This window comes from Pimephales promelas, chromosome 20 (assembly GCF_988280905.1).
Source record: "Pimephales promelas chromosome 20, fPimPro1.hap1.1, whole genome shotgun sequence".
Taxonomy (NCBI): Eukaryota; Metazoa; Chordata; class Actinopteri; order Cypriniformes; family Leuciscidae; genus Pimephales; species Pimephales promelas.
The window spans coordinates 26,310,399-26,326,063 of record NC_142788.1 but is presented as its reverse complement, the minus strand read 5'-3'; the positions used below and the strand labels follow the sequence as shown (position 1 = coordinate 26,326,063).

The 15,665-nt window shown below is 36.2% G+C and overlaps 2 protein-coding genes across 2 annotated transcripts; both read right to left on the bottom strand.

Annotated features, from left to right (window-relative positions):
• Positions 1-13: 13 nt before the first annotated feature.
• On the bottom strand, positions 14-3,316 carry hoxc11a (homeobox C11a). The gene is made up of 2 exons (XM_039652451.2): positions 2,312-3,316; positions 14-1,064 (listed from the first exon to the last, which is right to left on the bottom strand). The coding sequence occupies exons 1-2, from the start codon at positions 3,138-3,140 to the stop codon at positions 832-834; spliced, it is 1,062 nt and encodes a 353-aa protein (XP_039508385.1). The 5' UTR covers positions 3,141-3,316; the 3' UTR covers positions 14-831.
• Positions 3,317-10,929: 7,613 nt separating this feature from the next.
• Positions 10,930-14,702, bottom strand: hoxc12a (homeobox C12a). The gene is made up of 2 exons (XM_039652455.2): positions 13,841-14,702; positions 10,930-13,040 (listed from the first exon to the last, which is right to left on the bottom strand). Exons 1-2 carry the CDS (start codon positions 14,424-14,426, stop codon positions 12,802-12,804), a joined length of 825 nt encoding a protein of 274 aa, XP_039508389.1. The 5' UTR covers positions 14,427-14,702; the 3' UTR covers positions 10,930-12,801.
• Positions 14,703-15,665: the final 963 nt, after the last annotated feature.

Sequence of the window (15,665 nt, the reverse complement as noted above, 5' to 3'; positions counted from 1 at the left end):
TCACCGTGGACTACCTTGTGTGTTTTTAAAATCAAGTCACAATTGACATATCACTGTTTTCTTCGCGTTTATTTTTGATTAATATATAATACACAGGCCGATTCGGATCGCTTAGTAATCCTTCTGAAAAATGAGAACTTTGGGCGTACAGCAAATAATTTAAAGAATCGAACAACAAAGCTCACACGGCTGCAAAGGCAAGGTAAAGAAAAATAGCAGCAGGGATAGGGTGAGGGTACTCAAAATAACATTATATTTACATTCACGAATGCACAATGCATATTCTCTGTACAAGGAATACAATATTACAGATTGTACAAGTCACAGTTCTAAATGGTGAAAACATAAAAAAGTATGACATCTCCAGATTTAAACCAGAGTCGAGTGTATGTGTTTTAATATACATATATACAACCATAAAAGGATAAAGGATACCATTTTATAATATATTATAGTAGGCTATTTTGTGACAATTTTCAAAGTGGAGATTTCAAACATTTCACTTAAAAGAGGTGTCACATACATTTTGAAAAAAAAAAATGTAATTTTTGAGAAGTGTATGTTTTACTTTTTAATTCACAAACTAGAAATGACAGTTAATATTGACACTTTCTTGGTGTCAATGTAAACTGGCATTTCTAGTTTGTGATTCAAAATTAGCATTTTCTGTCCACAGCCTCAACCATTATAGTCAGGTTAACCTTTAAAAACAGTTTTTAATATTGTTGCTGGCCTTGAAAAAAAATATTTTTATCAGATTGATGGAGATATTTAGAAATACGTAATCTGAGTTTGCAGAAATATTAAATAACAGACAGCGCCATTCAACAATTACAGCAACGGATTCCCAGAGAAATACTGCAGGCGATCTCTGCTTAATTTCTTTTCTTTCATTCTACGATTCTGAAACCATATTTTGACTTGTCTGTCAGTAAGGTTTAACATTCTAGAAAGCTGCAGCCTTTTCTCCTTGTTGATGTAAACGTTAAAGAAAAATTCTCGCTCCAGTTCACGAATCTGAAACTTGGAGTATGGACATCTCTTCTTTCTTGTGCGCGGAGTACCTTGAGATAATAAAAAAGACATTTTAAATAAATATCTTATAAAACATTTCCTGCAAAAAAACATAATGAAAAGCATAAATGCACAACACATTTATTTTATTTTATTTTTTTATTGAAAGATGTGTTAGTAATCTTTAGTGTCACCAAATGCCTAACAGATATAATCTAATAGGCTACTGATATGGAAGCAGACACAAACTAAGTATGTCACTCCGATGCAATACTCATATCTACAGCCGTGGAAAAATCTTATAGAAAATCAAAGTGTATATATATATATATATATATATATAGAAAACAATAAAAAGCATGTTGAACTCGGCAAAAACGTAAACAAATGAGGGTTCTTGAATAAAAAAAAAAACGTTTTATCTTTTGAACTTCAGTGATTGTTTTTCCCTGTCTATGCATTTTTCCTGTTTTGCATCACATTAGGCTAATTAAAAATGTTTCACAAATTATAGAACACGTGACATGAAAATGTTCTCTTTGTTGTTTGTAATAGCCTACTACAAACAAATGCATCTTTCCATGGGCCTGAGGTACTGTCCCTTGTAAATGGCCGTGAATGTTAGCTTCTCTTCTGCAAGCTAAAGCCTACTTATAGTTTGAGAAGCGCCGAAAAAACAAATAGCAGGAATCTAAAATATCACATGATGCCTATTGAAGCGTAATTACGACAGCTCTGACTGGCCTTAATGTGTATGTTGTGGTATTCCAAAAAGAGAAAAACCTCTTTTAAAATTAATTTCTTTCATTTTTAGACATAGATAGATAGATAGAGCTGACACTGGGCAAGCACTTACATTGTGATCATTGACTATATACCCCACGGTAACTCAAGTCACAGCACGTTTAACAGCTAATAAGGACTTAGTTTACATTCGAGCTGCTAAAACAAAATTCACAGTATGCCAAAAGTAATGTTCTGCCCAATTGGTTTTTACCCCCGACAGCTAAACGAGAAAATCCGTTGCAATGCTCAACGCAAGTTCATGATCAAAGTTAGCATTTGTCACAATAGCGCGCTCTTAAAATTTCACAGACTCTGGTATAGTAGCGTCTGTGTATAACATCCTCTTTTTTCAAAGCGCTTTCCCATCGTAAAAATTCTTTTCGTTGGAGGAAAGAGCTTTGTAGGTTATAATAAAATCCTTTGAATGCTTATAAAACTCCACATAAAATCTGACCGACAAAACACCGGGCTAGTCCCTTAACCTTTCCCCATTTACAGCTTCGGTACCTACTCGAATGGCTGCTCTTGCTCGCGTTCCCGTCCTTAGTAGCTGCTGAAGTGCACGAGCCCGAATTGTTATGTTCCTCCTCATCCTCTGGGTCCTTTTCCGGCTCCTGCGTTGCGGAAACAGTTGTGGCTTGTTGGGACGAAGTCTCTAATTTGTTCATCTCGCTCTTTTGTAAACAATGTTCTGACTGATTGTCCGTGCTACAATAAGCGGTTTCAAAAAAGCGGTCAAAACCTTGAGGGAGCACGTTGTTTTTCCCCACCCCGGCGTAGAAACCGGTGGAAGGGTGGCTAGAGTTCGGATGATGCTGGTGGTGGTGGTGGTGGCTGTACACACTCTCGTTTTTCATGAGCATTTCTGTCATGGTGGATGGCGGAAGACAGTCTCTGTGCACCAGGTCTTCTCCTGAGTAGCAAGATGCATAGTTGGTTCTGTGGTGCCATTTGCTGGACGGGTCCAGACCATAGGAAACATCTCGCACTGGTTGCACTTGAGATAGATTTGTGGAATAGGGGTATGTGATTTGTCGCGAGGGCCCCTGTGGAAGGAACGAAGAGACGGCGGAAAATTCTGGAACGTAGTAGGTGCAGCTGGGGAGGTAGATGTTGGAGGCACAGCCCGTCCTGTCCCCGAACTCGGATGTCCGGTCTTTACGCGTCTGGGAGCAGAAGTTGCCCAGATTAACAGAGTTAAACATCTTTCTCCTGTAGTCCGTACTACAGATATGATGTTTTGGATTCGGGCTGCAGAAGGAGAAAATTTGGGAAGGCGAGATGACGCGCAATCCGTCTAAGTCGCCCCGCAACACGTGATCGAAAGTAGATATTGTCATATATCAATTTGGAACACATGGATGCGTAGGAGTGGTTCTGTTGGGTAAGATCTGTGAAATTCAAACGATTAGTTTTCAAATCATGCAAAACCATGTAAAACAGTTACATTCTTTGTTTTGTTGTTTTAATCGGGTTTTGAAAGAACGAAGAGAAGTATTTTCTATTTATGTGTACGTGTTTTGGTGCCTGTGTAGGTATTGAGTAACGCTGATTTTATGAGTCTGAGGCAACACAATTATATGCTTATATAACGTTACATGTTCTAATCTAAGACTTTTGCATGTAACAAAACTATTACAACTTTAAAAGGATAACTGGTATGATTTATTATTCTGTTGTAGTGTTTTTTTTTTCTGCACTGCTTAGGTATATTCAAGGGTCGAGTTTTACCGGATTGTCAAGATGCTTTTGTTCAAAAGCATAGAATTTTATATTAGGCTATATATACATATATATGCGTTAACCCTATAAAGCATACATTTTTATTCATGAAATGGTTAGCAAACATGCCTTATAGATGTCACGTGTCAACTCCACCCAATTCTTGAATGTAGTCATAGAACATTTGTGAGTTTGTCTTTTTCCTTTGATCAAAACATTGGGAACATATACAGAAAACGATACAGCCACCAGTGGATTTCAGTTTTTGCTTGCATATAAACACAAAGTTAATGCTGATGCTTTATGTTTGTTTTTAGAAGTTGTTTAATTTTAAACCGGGGTGAAAACTTTTCTTTTGTTTTTTAATCAACGACACTAAAAATAAAAGCTATGAATTATGCCACTTATTATAAAGGTTGACATTATCGTGAATGTAGAACACTGTCTTTTATCAAATGAAAAAAATGAAATAAAATTATGTGTAACATACTATTGTGTTCGACCTTCCTTACACCCAGCACTGCACGTTTTGGCATTTAATATGTGCAAAGCACGTCAAATGATCCCATGGATATTTTAAATCTCTGAGACCATTTTATGAGAGGCATCTGTTTAAGGCAAAACATACTATCCAGTTTCAATGTACCCTCCAGCGTCAAATAAAGCGAGCCTAAATTTTTTTATTTTTGTGGCAGAATTCGGATAAATACTAATTTTAAAGAACAATATTGCTTTTCATTTAAAACTAATTTTTAATAGTGAAAGATCTAGAGTAACTCTATACTAACACTACAGACCATGTTAATCTACTGAAATAAAAGTATTTCAGTATAGTTGTATTACAAACTAATTCGTAAAATAAACTATAATAATAAAAAAGTTCAGTATGTAGTACTCGTTTCAAAATATTAACTGTTAGTTCGTGTACATAAATGTAGTATACAGATTTACTGACCTATCATGGAAGCATTTCACCGAGCAGCACATAAACTAATAACATTTACCATTGTTTATGATACCAATTGTTTTTAATAGTTTCTCTTCAGAAAGATTATTTTTATAGGTCTATTATTTATTCAAAGCAGCTTTTCGGAGAGTCCATATTGACAAACTATGATCGATTGTTGTAAATATATTCATATCAGTTACACTGCACATCGCAACTAAAAACTTTTTTAAACAGAATTTTTGCTACTTGCGTATTTGTGTAAGAGGTATGTGGCAATGACTTTATGAGTCTTCTCTGAACGGAGCCCTCTCAAAATTGACAAAAGGTTGGTGTGCAATATGCCTTCAACCAAGTACAAAGAAAGCAGACAGCTGCCCAGACCCAGCACTTGAATTTGACCACTAAAATTCTCACTGCAGCCGCCATAAAAGGCCGAACGGCGGAAAAGCAAGAAATGCTTTGTTCTAAAGAAAACAAACACAAGGTAAACAATTAAAAAAGCTCAAAGAATTAAATATCTAACTAGTAAGATATGCAATGATTGACGAAAGCAGTATACTATCCAGGTTTCAGTCAATTAGGTCTATAAAAGTTATTTTGAACGAGCTCAAAAATAGCAGTGTCACCAATTTGAGGTAAAACTGTTAATGATCAGGAACAAAAATCGATTTTTTTTGTACTCACTCTATTCAGCATAAACTTTTTAATGTGAGAAAGATTTTGCGAGGTAACTACTGAAAAACTTAACATTGTGTCCTCACATTGTGTGTCTTACTCGTTTGACAACGAAGTCTTGTTTTCACGCAGACCATAACAACTACCGCATCTGACATGTTTTGTACCTGATTTTGCAATAGTTGTTCTACAGGAGACAGGTTTCACATGCATGTCAACTAATTCGATACAATCGTACAGCTTCAACACTATACTACTGGCTATAGGACCCTGAAATTCAACAAAGGTGCGCCCGTTTCTTTCTCTAAACAAGCACTATATCCCCACAAATGCTCTGCCCCTGCTGGAGATTTGGACAATTGTTGATATTGTGATGTAGCAGTTGAATTGAAGGGGCAAGTTCAGATGGAAAGAAAAGCTAGAAAGGCGTTTAGAGTCTAGAGAGACAGAGGTCTTGTAAATGTTTGCCATCACTACGAAGAACAGTGAGCTTTAAGACATTTTCAGTGGAATTTTTTTTTAAATCCGTTGCAGCTAAGGTCTACAATAATATAGTTAAAATTACAGTCACGTATTAATGTTACTCGGACTAAAACGGCGCGGCTATTGGCTCAGAAAAGAGATCCGGAGAAATAGCCCGCATGGTCAATCTCAGTGTTTGCTCTGCCCCGGCGGTCACATTCTTCGACTTTTCCTCCGTACGTCAACACAAAAATACTTTTTGCCTCATGGCGATCGAGCATCGACAGAAAATGAAACATATTCAAAAGTCGTGATATGTCAACAATGAGACCAAACAACAGTTGCAGGCAACACTCAAGGGCCCTTCAGTTTACCTCTAGGGCTAAAACCTCAGCAGGGCTAAAAAGGGAAACTGTGTAATAGCATTACTGTCCCCTCATGGCCTAGATAAATTTAATTGGATGTAAGTCGGGCTGTTAAACTCGCTCGTATGAGCTGTGAACAGATTCAAGCGACAACAAAAATGGCCCTTCTTTTTACAGAGGTCTCCGTGAGTGCATAGCCAGAGCTACAAGCAACCAGTGCCCAATTGTGTTAACTGAACATAGCAATCCTAGAAATCCTAAGCTTGTTGCTCAAACAGTAGTCAGAGCATGAACAGACAATCGAGGTATTTTTGTTATATTGAATTATATTAAATCTTTTTTTAGTAGTAGGCCTATTTTATATACAAAAAATTTAGCTACAAGAGAGATGGCTAATTTTGTACATTTCCATGAAAATGCACGTCGGGGTGCAAACTGAGGAAACTTATCGTTTTGAGTTACGCTACAGCGATTTTATTTTAAAAGACGGTTCTACACAAAATGCTATTGTCTTTGCCGCATAAGACTGGTTTATTTTATTTTTTAATATATTAATACAAAGTTGTTCTTATATAGGCCTACTGGTAGCGTGGGCTATGCAAAATATTATTTCTGTATATAGGTAATTATTTTCATTTGTTTCACACCCGAAAAGTAAAACGCGACTGATACAGGACTATTGCTTTTTGTTCCGAATAATAAGCTAATAAAAATCTTAAGCAGGTTATGCCTCGAAAAGCGCTTAAAGTGAGACGATTATTCCTTCTGCTATTTTAAAAGAAAAAAGACAATTGATGTTGTTTTCAATAACAATATTTTAAAAACATCAATATGGATTTACGAAGCCACAAAATGTGTATCCAATTAAAGAATACCTTGTAATCTATATTTATAGAGTATTTATCAAATAATATAAATATCAAAGGTGGATAATGCCTCGCGAAATATGCATCGAAAGTTCTTCATGTCAGAACCTTATTAGACTACTCAACTCTACTGATAATTGTCATTATTTGCGTTGTGTCCCATAACATTTTTTTTTTTGATAAACTGCAATGAAATGCAAATGCCACTTCAGTTAACCTGCTTACATGATATACCAAGATGTTTACTTCATATTTGTTTATCAAAATGATCCGATGACAGTAGCCTCACGGAATGGTATTTATTGCGGAAACCAAATTTCCGACATGGCTTGTTGGTGACAAGATAAAGGTATGTAGGCTACAAAACTACTATATAACACCGCATGTCTACACTCTTAAGAAAAGGTTCTATATAGAAGCTTAAAAGGTTCTAAAGCGCTACGTATTTGGAACCCCTAAAATGCAATGCATGAATGATCACAAAATTCAAGATATGGGGGTTAAAAAAATGTAATGAATCAATAATCTATCACACGAAGAGTGCCATTTCAGTTTGTATCCTTCAAAAACCAGCATGATTAAAATGGTATATTAAGTTACTACAACAGTTTAATAAACAGCAATGTAATTACAACTACAAAATGTTGCAGAATAATGTAATATATGAATGAATAATAGCCTATAAAGAACCTTTGTTTCAAAAGGGTTCTTTCTTGTCATTATCATCTTTTTTTTGCATAAAAGGTCCTTTGCAGTTGAGTAAAGAACCCTATGCTACATATAGAACCCTTTTTTCTAAGAGTGTACGGCACGACTTTTTCTATAAGCAACATAGCGTTTTAACATAACAAAAGGCCAGTAGCCTACCTTCACTCTCCTTTTTTTGGTAGATATGCAGGCCTTATTAAAACATATTACTCTGCTACATCGGTAAGAACACAGTAAATATTTCCTGGACCTTCCTCCACAAAGCTAAATCACAATTAATTTACAGATATTCTTCCAAGATCGCTTTGAAGTTGGATCCAAGACTAGCACGAACAAAGGTTTGTCGCAACGAACATCGGAAATGCTTATGTTCGCCCAGTCCACCAAATAATTTTAATCAAGTTAAAATACGTCTTAGGCTTCAAGGAGATAATCTCTTAAGAAGGGTGGTTGTGTTAAATTTGTAATATTAATTGTTGTTTGTATTTGTGAAATGAGTTAAAAATGTTTGAGCAAGGCTACTCAACACATTATTACAAAAAAATAATTGTCTGATTCGATTAAATATCTGGTGTACGTTACCCTCATATTAATGATTGAATTGTGTCTACACCAATGGTATTGGATACGTGGTTCCTATATATGGGACACACTAACTTGACCTTCAATTTGTAAGTTGCTCCCGCCCACTAAGACAGGGCTAACGCAAGGGGTGGGATCGGAAAGAAGGCCCCAACATTCTTTAAACAGTCAAAACAATAGTTTGCAAAAAGAGGTTATTTTCTACAAAACTGGATAGTTATAACAACTTTCATTCAACAATATCTGCGTTGTTTGTGTGCGGTTTTTCGCTCTCATTGCAACACGTTTTTCCCCTTTTTTATTTGCTCAGGGATTGTATTGCAGATCACACATTAGCAGCATGTGTCTTTAGTATTAATGAACGTATTCAACATGCATTCATTGGTTTCGTGCGGTTCTGCATATGACAAGCATATGACGATGCTATATTTCCAGTATATGTATCGTTTATCTATAGAATTGTGCCATTACGCTGCATAATATTACCCATATAATATTTTCTAATCACTTAAAAATAACTGCAAGGGAATGCGTTCTAGTCAAAGCAAGAGCAAGTCAAAGCAATTATATACACATACACAAATGCAAACATAATAGAAAAAAAAACATTCATGCAATAAGTATGCTGTAGTTATTTTCATAGGCTATTATATATTTTTTATTTTTGACGTCGTGCCGAACAGAAAAAAAAAATATCCCATGGCTTAGGGAAACTGCATTTAAATACTTGTTTATATGTTAAATGCTTAAAATGTTCTATAATCCAAAAAGCAAGACGTTAACATCCTTAAATACATGTTATTATGAACACTCTGTAAAGAAGTATTTTATAGGCCATTTGTACTAAATATTACAGCTGGAATGAAAGTTGACGTTGCTGCGAGTAAAAATTGTACAAGTTAATAAATAAGAAAATAATGAAGTTTTAATTGTAAAATGTCTTGTTTAGAAGTTAAGAATAACAAAAATTATGGCAGTACATGTAGAGGAAGAAAATAAAATAATAAGGAACCATTCATCCCGTCATTACTGCCCAATATGTATCGTTGCAACAGAAGATTAGGCTTAATTAAAATGTCATTCGGAAAGTTTATAAGAAATTTGCAAAGAAAATTCAAATAAAGAACATTATTAAAGTAATTTAATATAAAGATAAATGACAATTTAGAACAAACTACACAACAATTTGCATACAATTTATAAGATTCGTAGTCTGAACAATTGGTTTGCAAATAACTTTTTTGAGATGAAACCTTTTGATGTTAATCTTAAAATGGTTAACCTTTATTTAATCAGATGAAATAAGCGTGAAAGAAGGCGTTTTTTCCAGTGCGGTTTCAGTGATTGAAAGTTCAACTATAGGCCTATTCAACGCTAGCAAGCAAACGTTGACACTGCTTAAATAGGAAGTTACCAAACCGCTTCATAGGCTAAATACTATACTAACACGTTAAGACGGGCATATACACGCTTTATTCGTGTTTCAGAGTGTTTATAAAACTACCCATTGTCTCTCTCTCATTTACACGCAAGCCTCCCTTTCACAGACATACACTTTCATAATCTTGTGTGCATTGAAAGCGACGGCAGAATCGACTTATCCCGTCTCTACACGTCTGTGATAGGAGCAGAGCACTTAGTGAACCACATGACTGCACAAGTTTTGTGTGAAGGGCACTGAGGTTCTCAATGACCTCTGAGCCTGGGAGACGAGTCGTCATAAACAGATTTGGCCAGTCTCAAAGTCAAAAGCGCCGCAAGCACATAAAATGCTATTGTTACGATTGCAGCGCATTTGCTGTAAAGGAAGCCAATAGACTTGACACTAGCCATCCCAAAGATCCACTTTATTTGCATTCCAGAATCATCAGTGATTCTCCATTCATAAAATGTAGTTAAAAAAAAGTTACAACAAATGCACGTTACATCGTTTGGTTGAACAAGGTAACCTCGTGATGGCCAATAGTTGCTCCTAAAATCCAGTGCAAGTTCTAATTCCTTTTCGTGAGCAATTATAATATATTTATACCATCCAATCTTACGGCAATTCGTACGAATTCATACGACCTCAATCGTACAAATTAGTACGATTTTTGATAAGTCGTACATATTTTACCAGTTACCAATGAATAAATACTAATGACCTACCCCTGACTCGCCCCTAAACCTACCCATCACGTGGGTTTAGACAAATCGCACGAATTCGCCACATTTTAATCACTTGTACGAATTCGTACGAATCTAGGCTATACTATAAATATAATCGCCGATTAAAATCCTAACAATCAAAAAGAAAAATAAATCTTCCCACATATATTGATATTTCAGTAATGAACTAAATCGCCGGTCCAAAACGTCTTTAACCATCCAGTTCCGAAATAGGCAAATAAAGCAGGCTATTGCATGTCCTGCAGTTAGTCCTCACGGGCCTGGTTTCGGCGTCTGTACCATTTATCCACTAGGTGGATGTCTTTACCATTTCCAACCACTTGATAAACCATATCAATATTGTTGCACATGTGGCCATGTTGGCAAACATTCAGATTGCATTTTTAGTTTTCTCCTGAGTGTTAGAAACAACAAAAAAATTTTAATGTCTTAACCTTGAAACCATAAAGAGCCAATATGGTCAAAATAAGCATAATGCGATGAAATGTTTCTGAAAACGGTCGTCTGAGCGCCTGAAGTCGGCTTTTACTGCTATTACTTCATAGACAAATGTGTTAAAGTAACAGATAACACACTCAGATAACACTCATAAGCCTCCCACATCACGAAATGAGTAAGGAAAATTAAGTTTAAAGACTTTATTAATCAGAAACTGTAGGTTACACATATATGGATACATTCATTAACATTATTTACAAGACATTTTAATCGCAAGGTACAAAGGAATGCGACAGTGGAGCATTCACAAAATTACACAGAACAACACAGAAAAAATTATACATCGGAGACAATTTCACAAAACATTTTAAAGAGGGGGAGATGTGACGATAATTTTTATATAGTTGTTGATGTCATTCATATAATTGTATTTTCTATAGATTCACAAAAATAGGGTTTAAAGCAAATGACAGTCACCAATCTGTCAGATCAATAACACAAAATAAACAAAATGTAGCACCGACTTCTGCTAAATTACTTTATGATAGCTATAATAATAATACTTAATTATAATAATATAATAATACTTAATAATAATAATAGTAATACTTACAAACGAATAAACTACTTTAGATTATACAAACTTCAGTAACGTGTCCATATTAAAACGTCATTTTCAGTCTAAGGTGTTTTAAAATAATACATGCGCCTTTTGACAAAAAATAAAATAAAGAATAGCCGCAATTTTTTTTTTTTGCTTTTTTACCTTCTAACTACAGTCATTATCATCATGCAGCAAATATGAACTATTTCACTGGCATATAATCCATGATCTGAGTAAATAATGTTTCTAATAACACAATGGTTCCCGCTAATTAGCAAAACAGGCTCGTGATTATTGGGATATTCTGTTCTGTATGATTGCTAGTTTCATTACAGTTATAAATTGATGAATCCTTTTTGTTTTAATTTATCATTGCGCGTCTTGATATTACTTAACCATGCATTTGTCTCCCAGAAGCATTGTTGTTGAGAATTAATTAAGTAGACCTAAGCGAATATGTCCAAATAACGCAGATCAAGGGACGAGCTATCGTTAATGGGAAATTTATGCTGGTAAAAATGCAAATATAATGGGGACGAGTTTAACGTTTTTCACTAGATATATCAAGAATAAATATTTTATTAGCAGGACGTCGCGTTTTTTGCGGCTTTGCTGCAGGCCTACTAATTTACACTTTGGCCAATATCTAGTTGTTGAAGTAGGTAATCTCCTCACATTTGTCAGAATGACATTTCACAGGCTAGATCAAAGTCTATTCATAAAAGCTGTTCTGTAATTGCAGTTTGGTTCTCAAGGGCCCAAGATATGAGTTGGGTCACTAACTTGACCGTGAACGTGCCTTAGAACACGTGGCGATGACTGCGGAACGGAGATAACACTTTGATGGCTTAACGCGTCTTATGGTTGAGGACTGAGTTTGAAAGGCTCTTTCCTAGCGATAACTGGCAAAATGAGATTACGAACAGTTAAGGATTCTCGTTGAGACAACATATGGAGTTTCAGTCCATTTTTAAGCTTAGAACACTGATCATGGCACGAGTGTGTTATCATTTTAAAAGATCTTTTAACACTCCGACAATAAATATTTAGCGATCATTTCAATATCGTTAAGACTGATAAGAAAACATTTTACTGTCCGAAATTCTATCTCACAGCTTATAATTGTCTGAATTTCTAACTAGCAGTTAATTACTCAAAGTAACTTAAGTGAGAGATGACTTAGACAGCTTTTTACTTTCAAAACTTAGACTAAAGCATTACCATGTACATGCCCACAATTGCTGGGCACAGACCCCCTTAAATAAACACTAGACCACATAGTATAAGCAGACTTTTGGAGTTATCATTTGGTCGCGTACCCATAAATGTTTCAACTCTTATTCGCGTTTTCTGAATGCGTCATGGGGCAAGACTTTCAGAGTAAAATGAGCCAATGGCAGATTCCCATTGACTAAATACTGCTGTAGGACTAGCATTGAGCAATGTATAATGTGTGCCTCCTTAGAAGAAGGACAACGCCTGCTCCCTTAGTAACAGTCTCTTTTTCTTCATCCGCCGATTTTGGAACCAAATTTTAACCTGTTGGTCGCTGAGATTGAGCCTGTCAGACAGCTCCCTGCGTCGCTGCCGGGTGATGAACTCGTTCAGCATGAACTCTCCTTCAAGCTCGGCCAGCTGCAGTTTGGAATAGGGCTTTCGCTTCTTGCGGGTCCGGGTGTGCATCGGGTACCACGGGGCACCTAGGGGCATAGCACGGGTTCATGAGAGAGCTTCAAAACATCTTAGGCCAACACATCAACAACATCAAGCCACGTAAAATACTACTTTCAGGTGCATTTTATTTTGTGAGGCTGTTAATATGACAATTTGACATGATTCAATGACAATCTGAAGTGTGATGCAAGCTGTCGATATGACTAATGTATCTGTTTACACAGAAAGAAAGTCTTAGAACGTTTTACTGTTCTAGTTAAGAACAGTAAACATTAACATTAACATTAACATTAACAAACTAGTTAACATTAACTAACATTAACGCGCTAATTGTCGTTTTGCGAGAACCCTACTTATTTAGCGGTTTTAAGGCATATTAAATGCACGGCAACTGATATTAATTCAGTTTACGAGTCATTAAAACAAACGTCCTCTTTTCTCTGAACAGAGCAATTGCCATTGTACAAATCTGTTCTTCTTACTAAAATAACGTGAAAGCTTTAGCAAAACCCACATACATCAACAATAACTGTGCTTTTAAAACAGCGCCAAACATTGGCAACGGGATTGTTGAATTTTATGATGTTGTGTTTACTGGTTGTATAAATGACTGAGCGCTTAAACTGGTGAACGTGGAGCATTTTAGGGCAACCCCTAGTGGCCTTGAACAACCACGCAAGATCCATGCAGGAAAATCATAACAGTTGCCAGTGAATGCCTAAATAAACCGTCATGCAAAATAAATAAATAAAAAAGCCGGAGCAAGACATTTGTACTGTGTGCTTCTGATGCCCTTTTCAGTTGTGATTAAAAGCGAGGGACAAACCTCCTCCACTGGCGATATTGCTTGCGTGGTTTCCTTGCGATATCAGGGTTTGTGGATCGCCTGCTGAAGTCTTTCCTCCTTCGTTTAGCACTGAAGAACTGGAGTCGGACTCCAACGACTGACAGGATGGCGGGTCTTGGGTCAGATGTTCGGTGCCATAATCATACTTTGAGAAGGTGTTACTGTTGCCCATCCCATTGTGCATCCCGTGATCAGACGATACTGATGTATCTCTCGCTCGCTCCTCTCGTTTGAGATTGTTGCTCTCTGAACACGGCTCTCTGGTGTTGCTGGAATTGCCATAATAACATTTGCTTTCCTCCAGTCGGGTTATTTCACAAGATCGATTAAAAGAGGGGTTAATGGATACGGGACTGCTAAAGTAAGACTGAGGATATCCATTGCACGACTCCGATGGATTCCACGGGAGAGAGCAAACATTGTCCCTTCTAGGGTACGAGAGAGACGGTAGCCCCGCCAGCTGTCCCCCTGAGGCTCTAAAATTCGGGAAGTAAAACCTGTCTCCAGTGTGGATGTTTACCAAAGGTCCCACAAACCCAGGATTAAGAAGATTATGCTCGCCCATTTCCGCGGGCCAGACCAACAGCTTCTAGTTTATTGCAATCTGACATTTAACGTAGTTAAACCTGGAGGTGCACCTGATTGGTCATCTTCACGTCACGTGCCGGAGCTTACTCGAACACTAGAAGGTACCACCCACTTGGTCCATTTCAGACAAAACAAAACATTAACTTCTGTATAACGGGTTTTATATGCTTTTTTAAAATACTATAAAATATCTTATTAAAAATGTAAAATCCATTTTTTCTTTTCCCCAAGCTCAAAGGTTCTTAACTGATCATATTTCACTTTCCTGTTTAGAAATATATAGAAGTGTCCCTAGCCTCGTTTAATCTTTATTACATGGACAAAAATAAATAAACAAATAAAACAAATAAAAAAATAAATCACCTTTTCCCTATACAATGAAAAAACTCCTTCCCCCTTGAAGATAAGGGTGGTTTTCGCCATTGTTTTCAAACAAATTACGGTTGAATTCAGTGTCATATAAAGATGTGATGTTCATCTTTTACAGGCTTGTTTTAAAGAAATACTGATGCTCAGTGCTAAACTCCACTCATATTTACTGTAGTGGGGTCAGCAGGTTGAAACCATTGGCTCCGTAAAAGAAGATGATATTCTATAAGATTTTTTTAAAAGACCGTAGCCTATATTTGAGATAATATGCTCTAGTACACCTCACATGAACAACTTTAACAGATACATCCTATAAATACTCGCAGTCAAACTCATGCAGAGTTGTTACACATCTCGCAATTCTTTTATTTGAATTTTACAAGCTGGCAGAGGGCATTAAAATGATTCTGCCGCTCCAAATATACACCACACAGGATCACATTAATTGATTTTTGATTGTAGATATATAAAATACAAGCACATTTTCCTCATATCAAATGTAACGCCGTGTCATTGTCACGTGTATTATTTGAGAACATAATGAAGAAAAAATAAAGATTAAGATGACAAAAAGACAATAACAGGCTACGCATTAAATCCTCGCTCCATGTGTTTAGGTAACGCAAAGTTGATAGAAGTGCAATTCAGTGTTTGTCCAATCTTTCAAGCCTTCTTCTTTTGTAGGCTATTGTATTTTATTTCCCAACTTAATAATTAAAAATGAATACACTGGGATTTTCAGTCTTGTATTTAATGTCAAAAACACTGTTTTGAATTATATCCATTTTTATCTCTGGAAGTGGAATGCAAATAACCAAGTTAAAGGTTGTCGTATGTGGACACATCT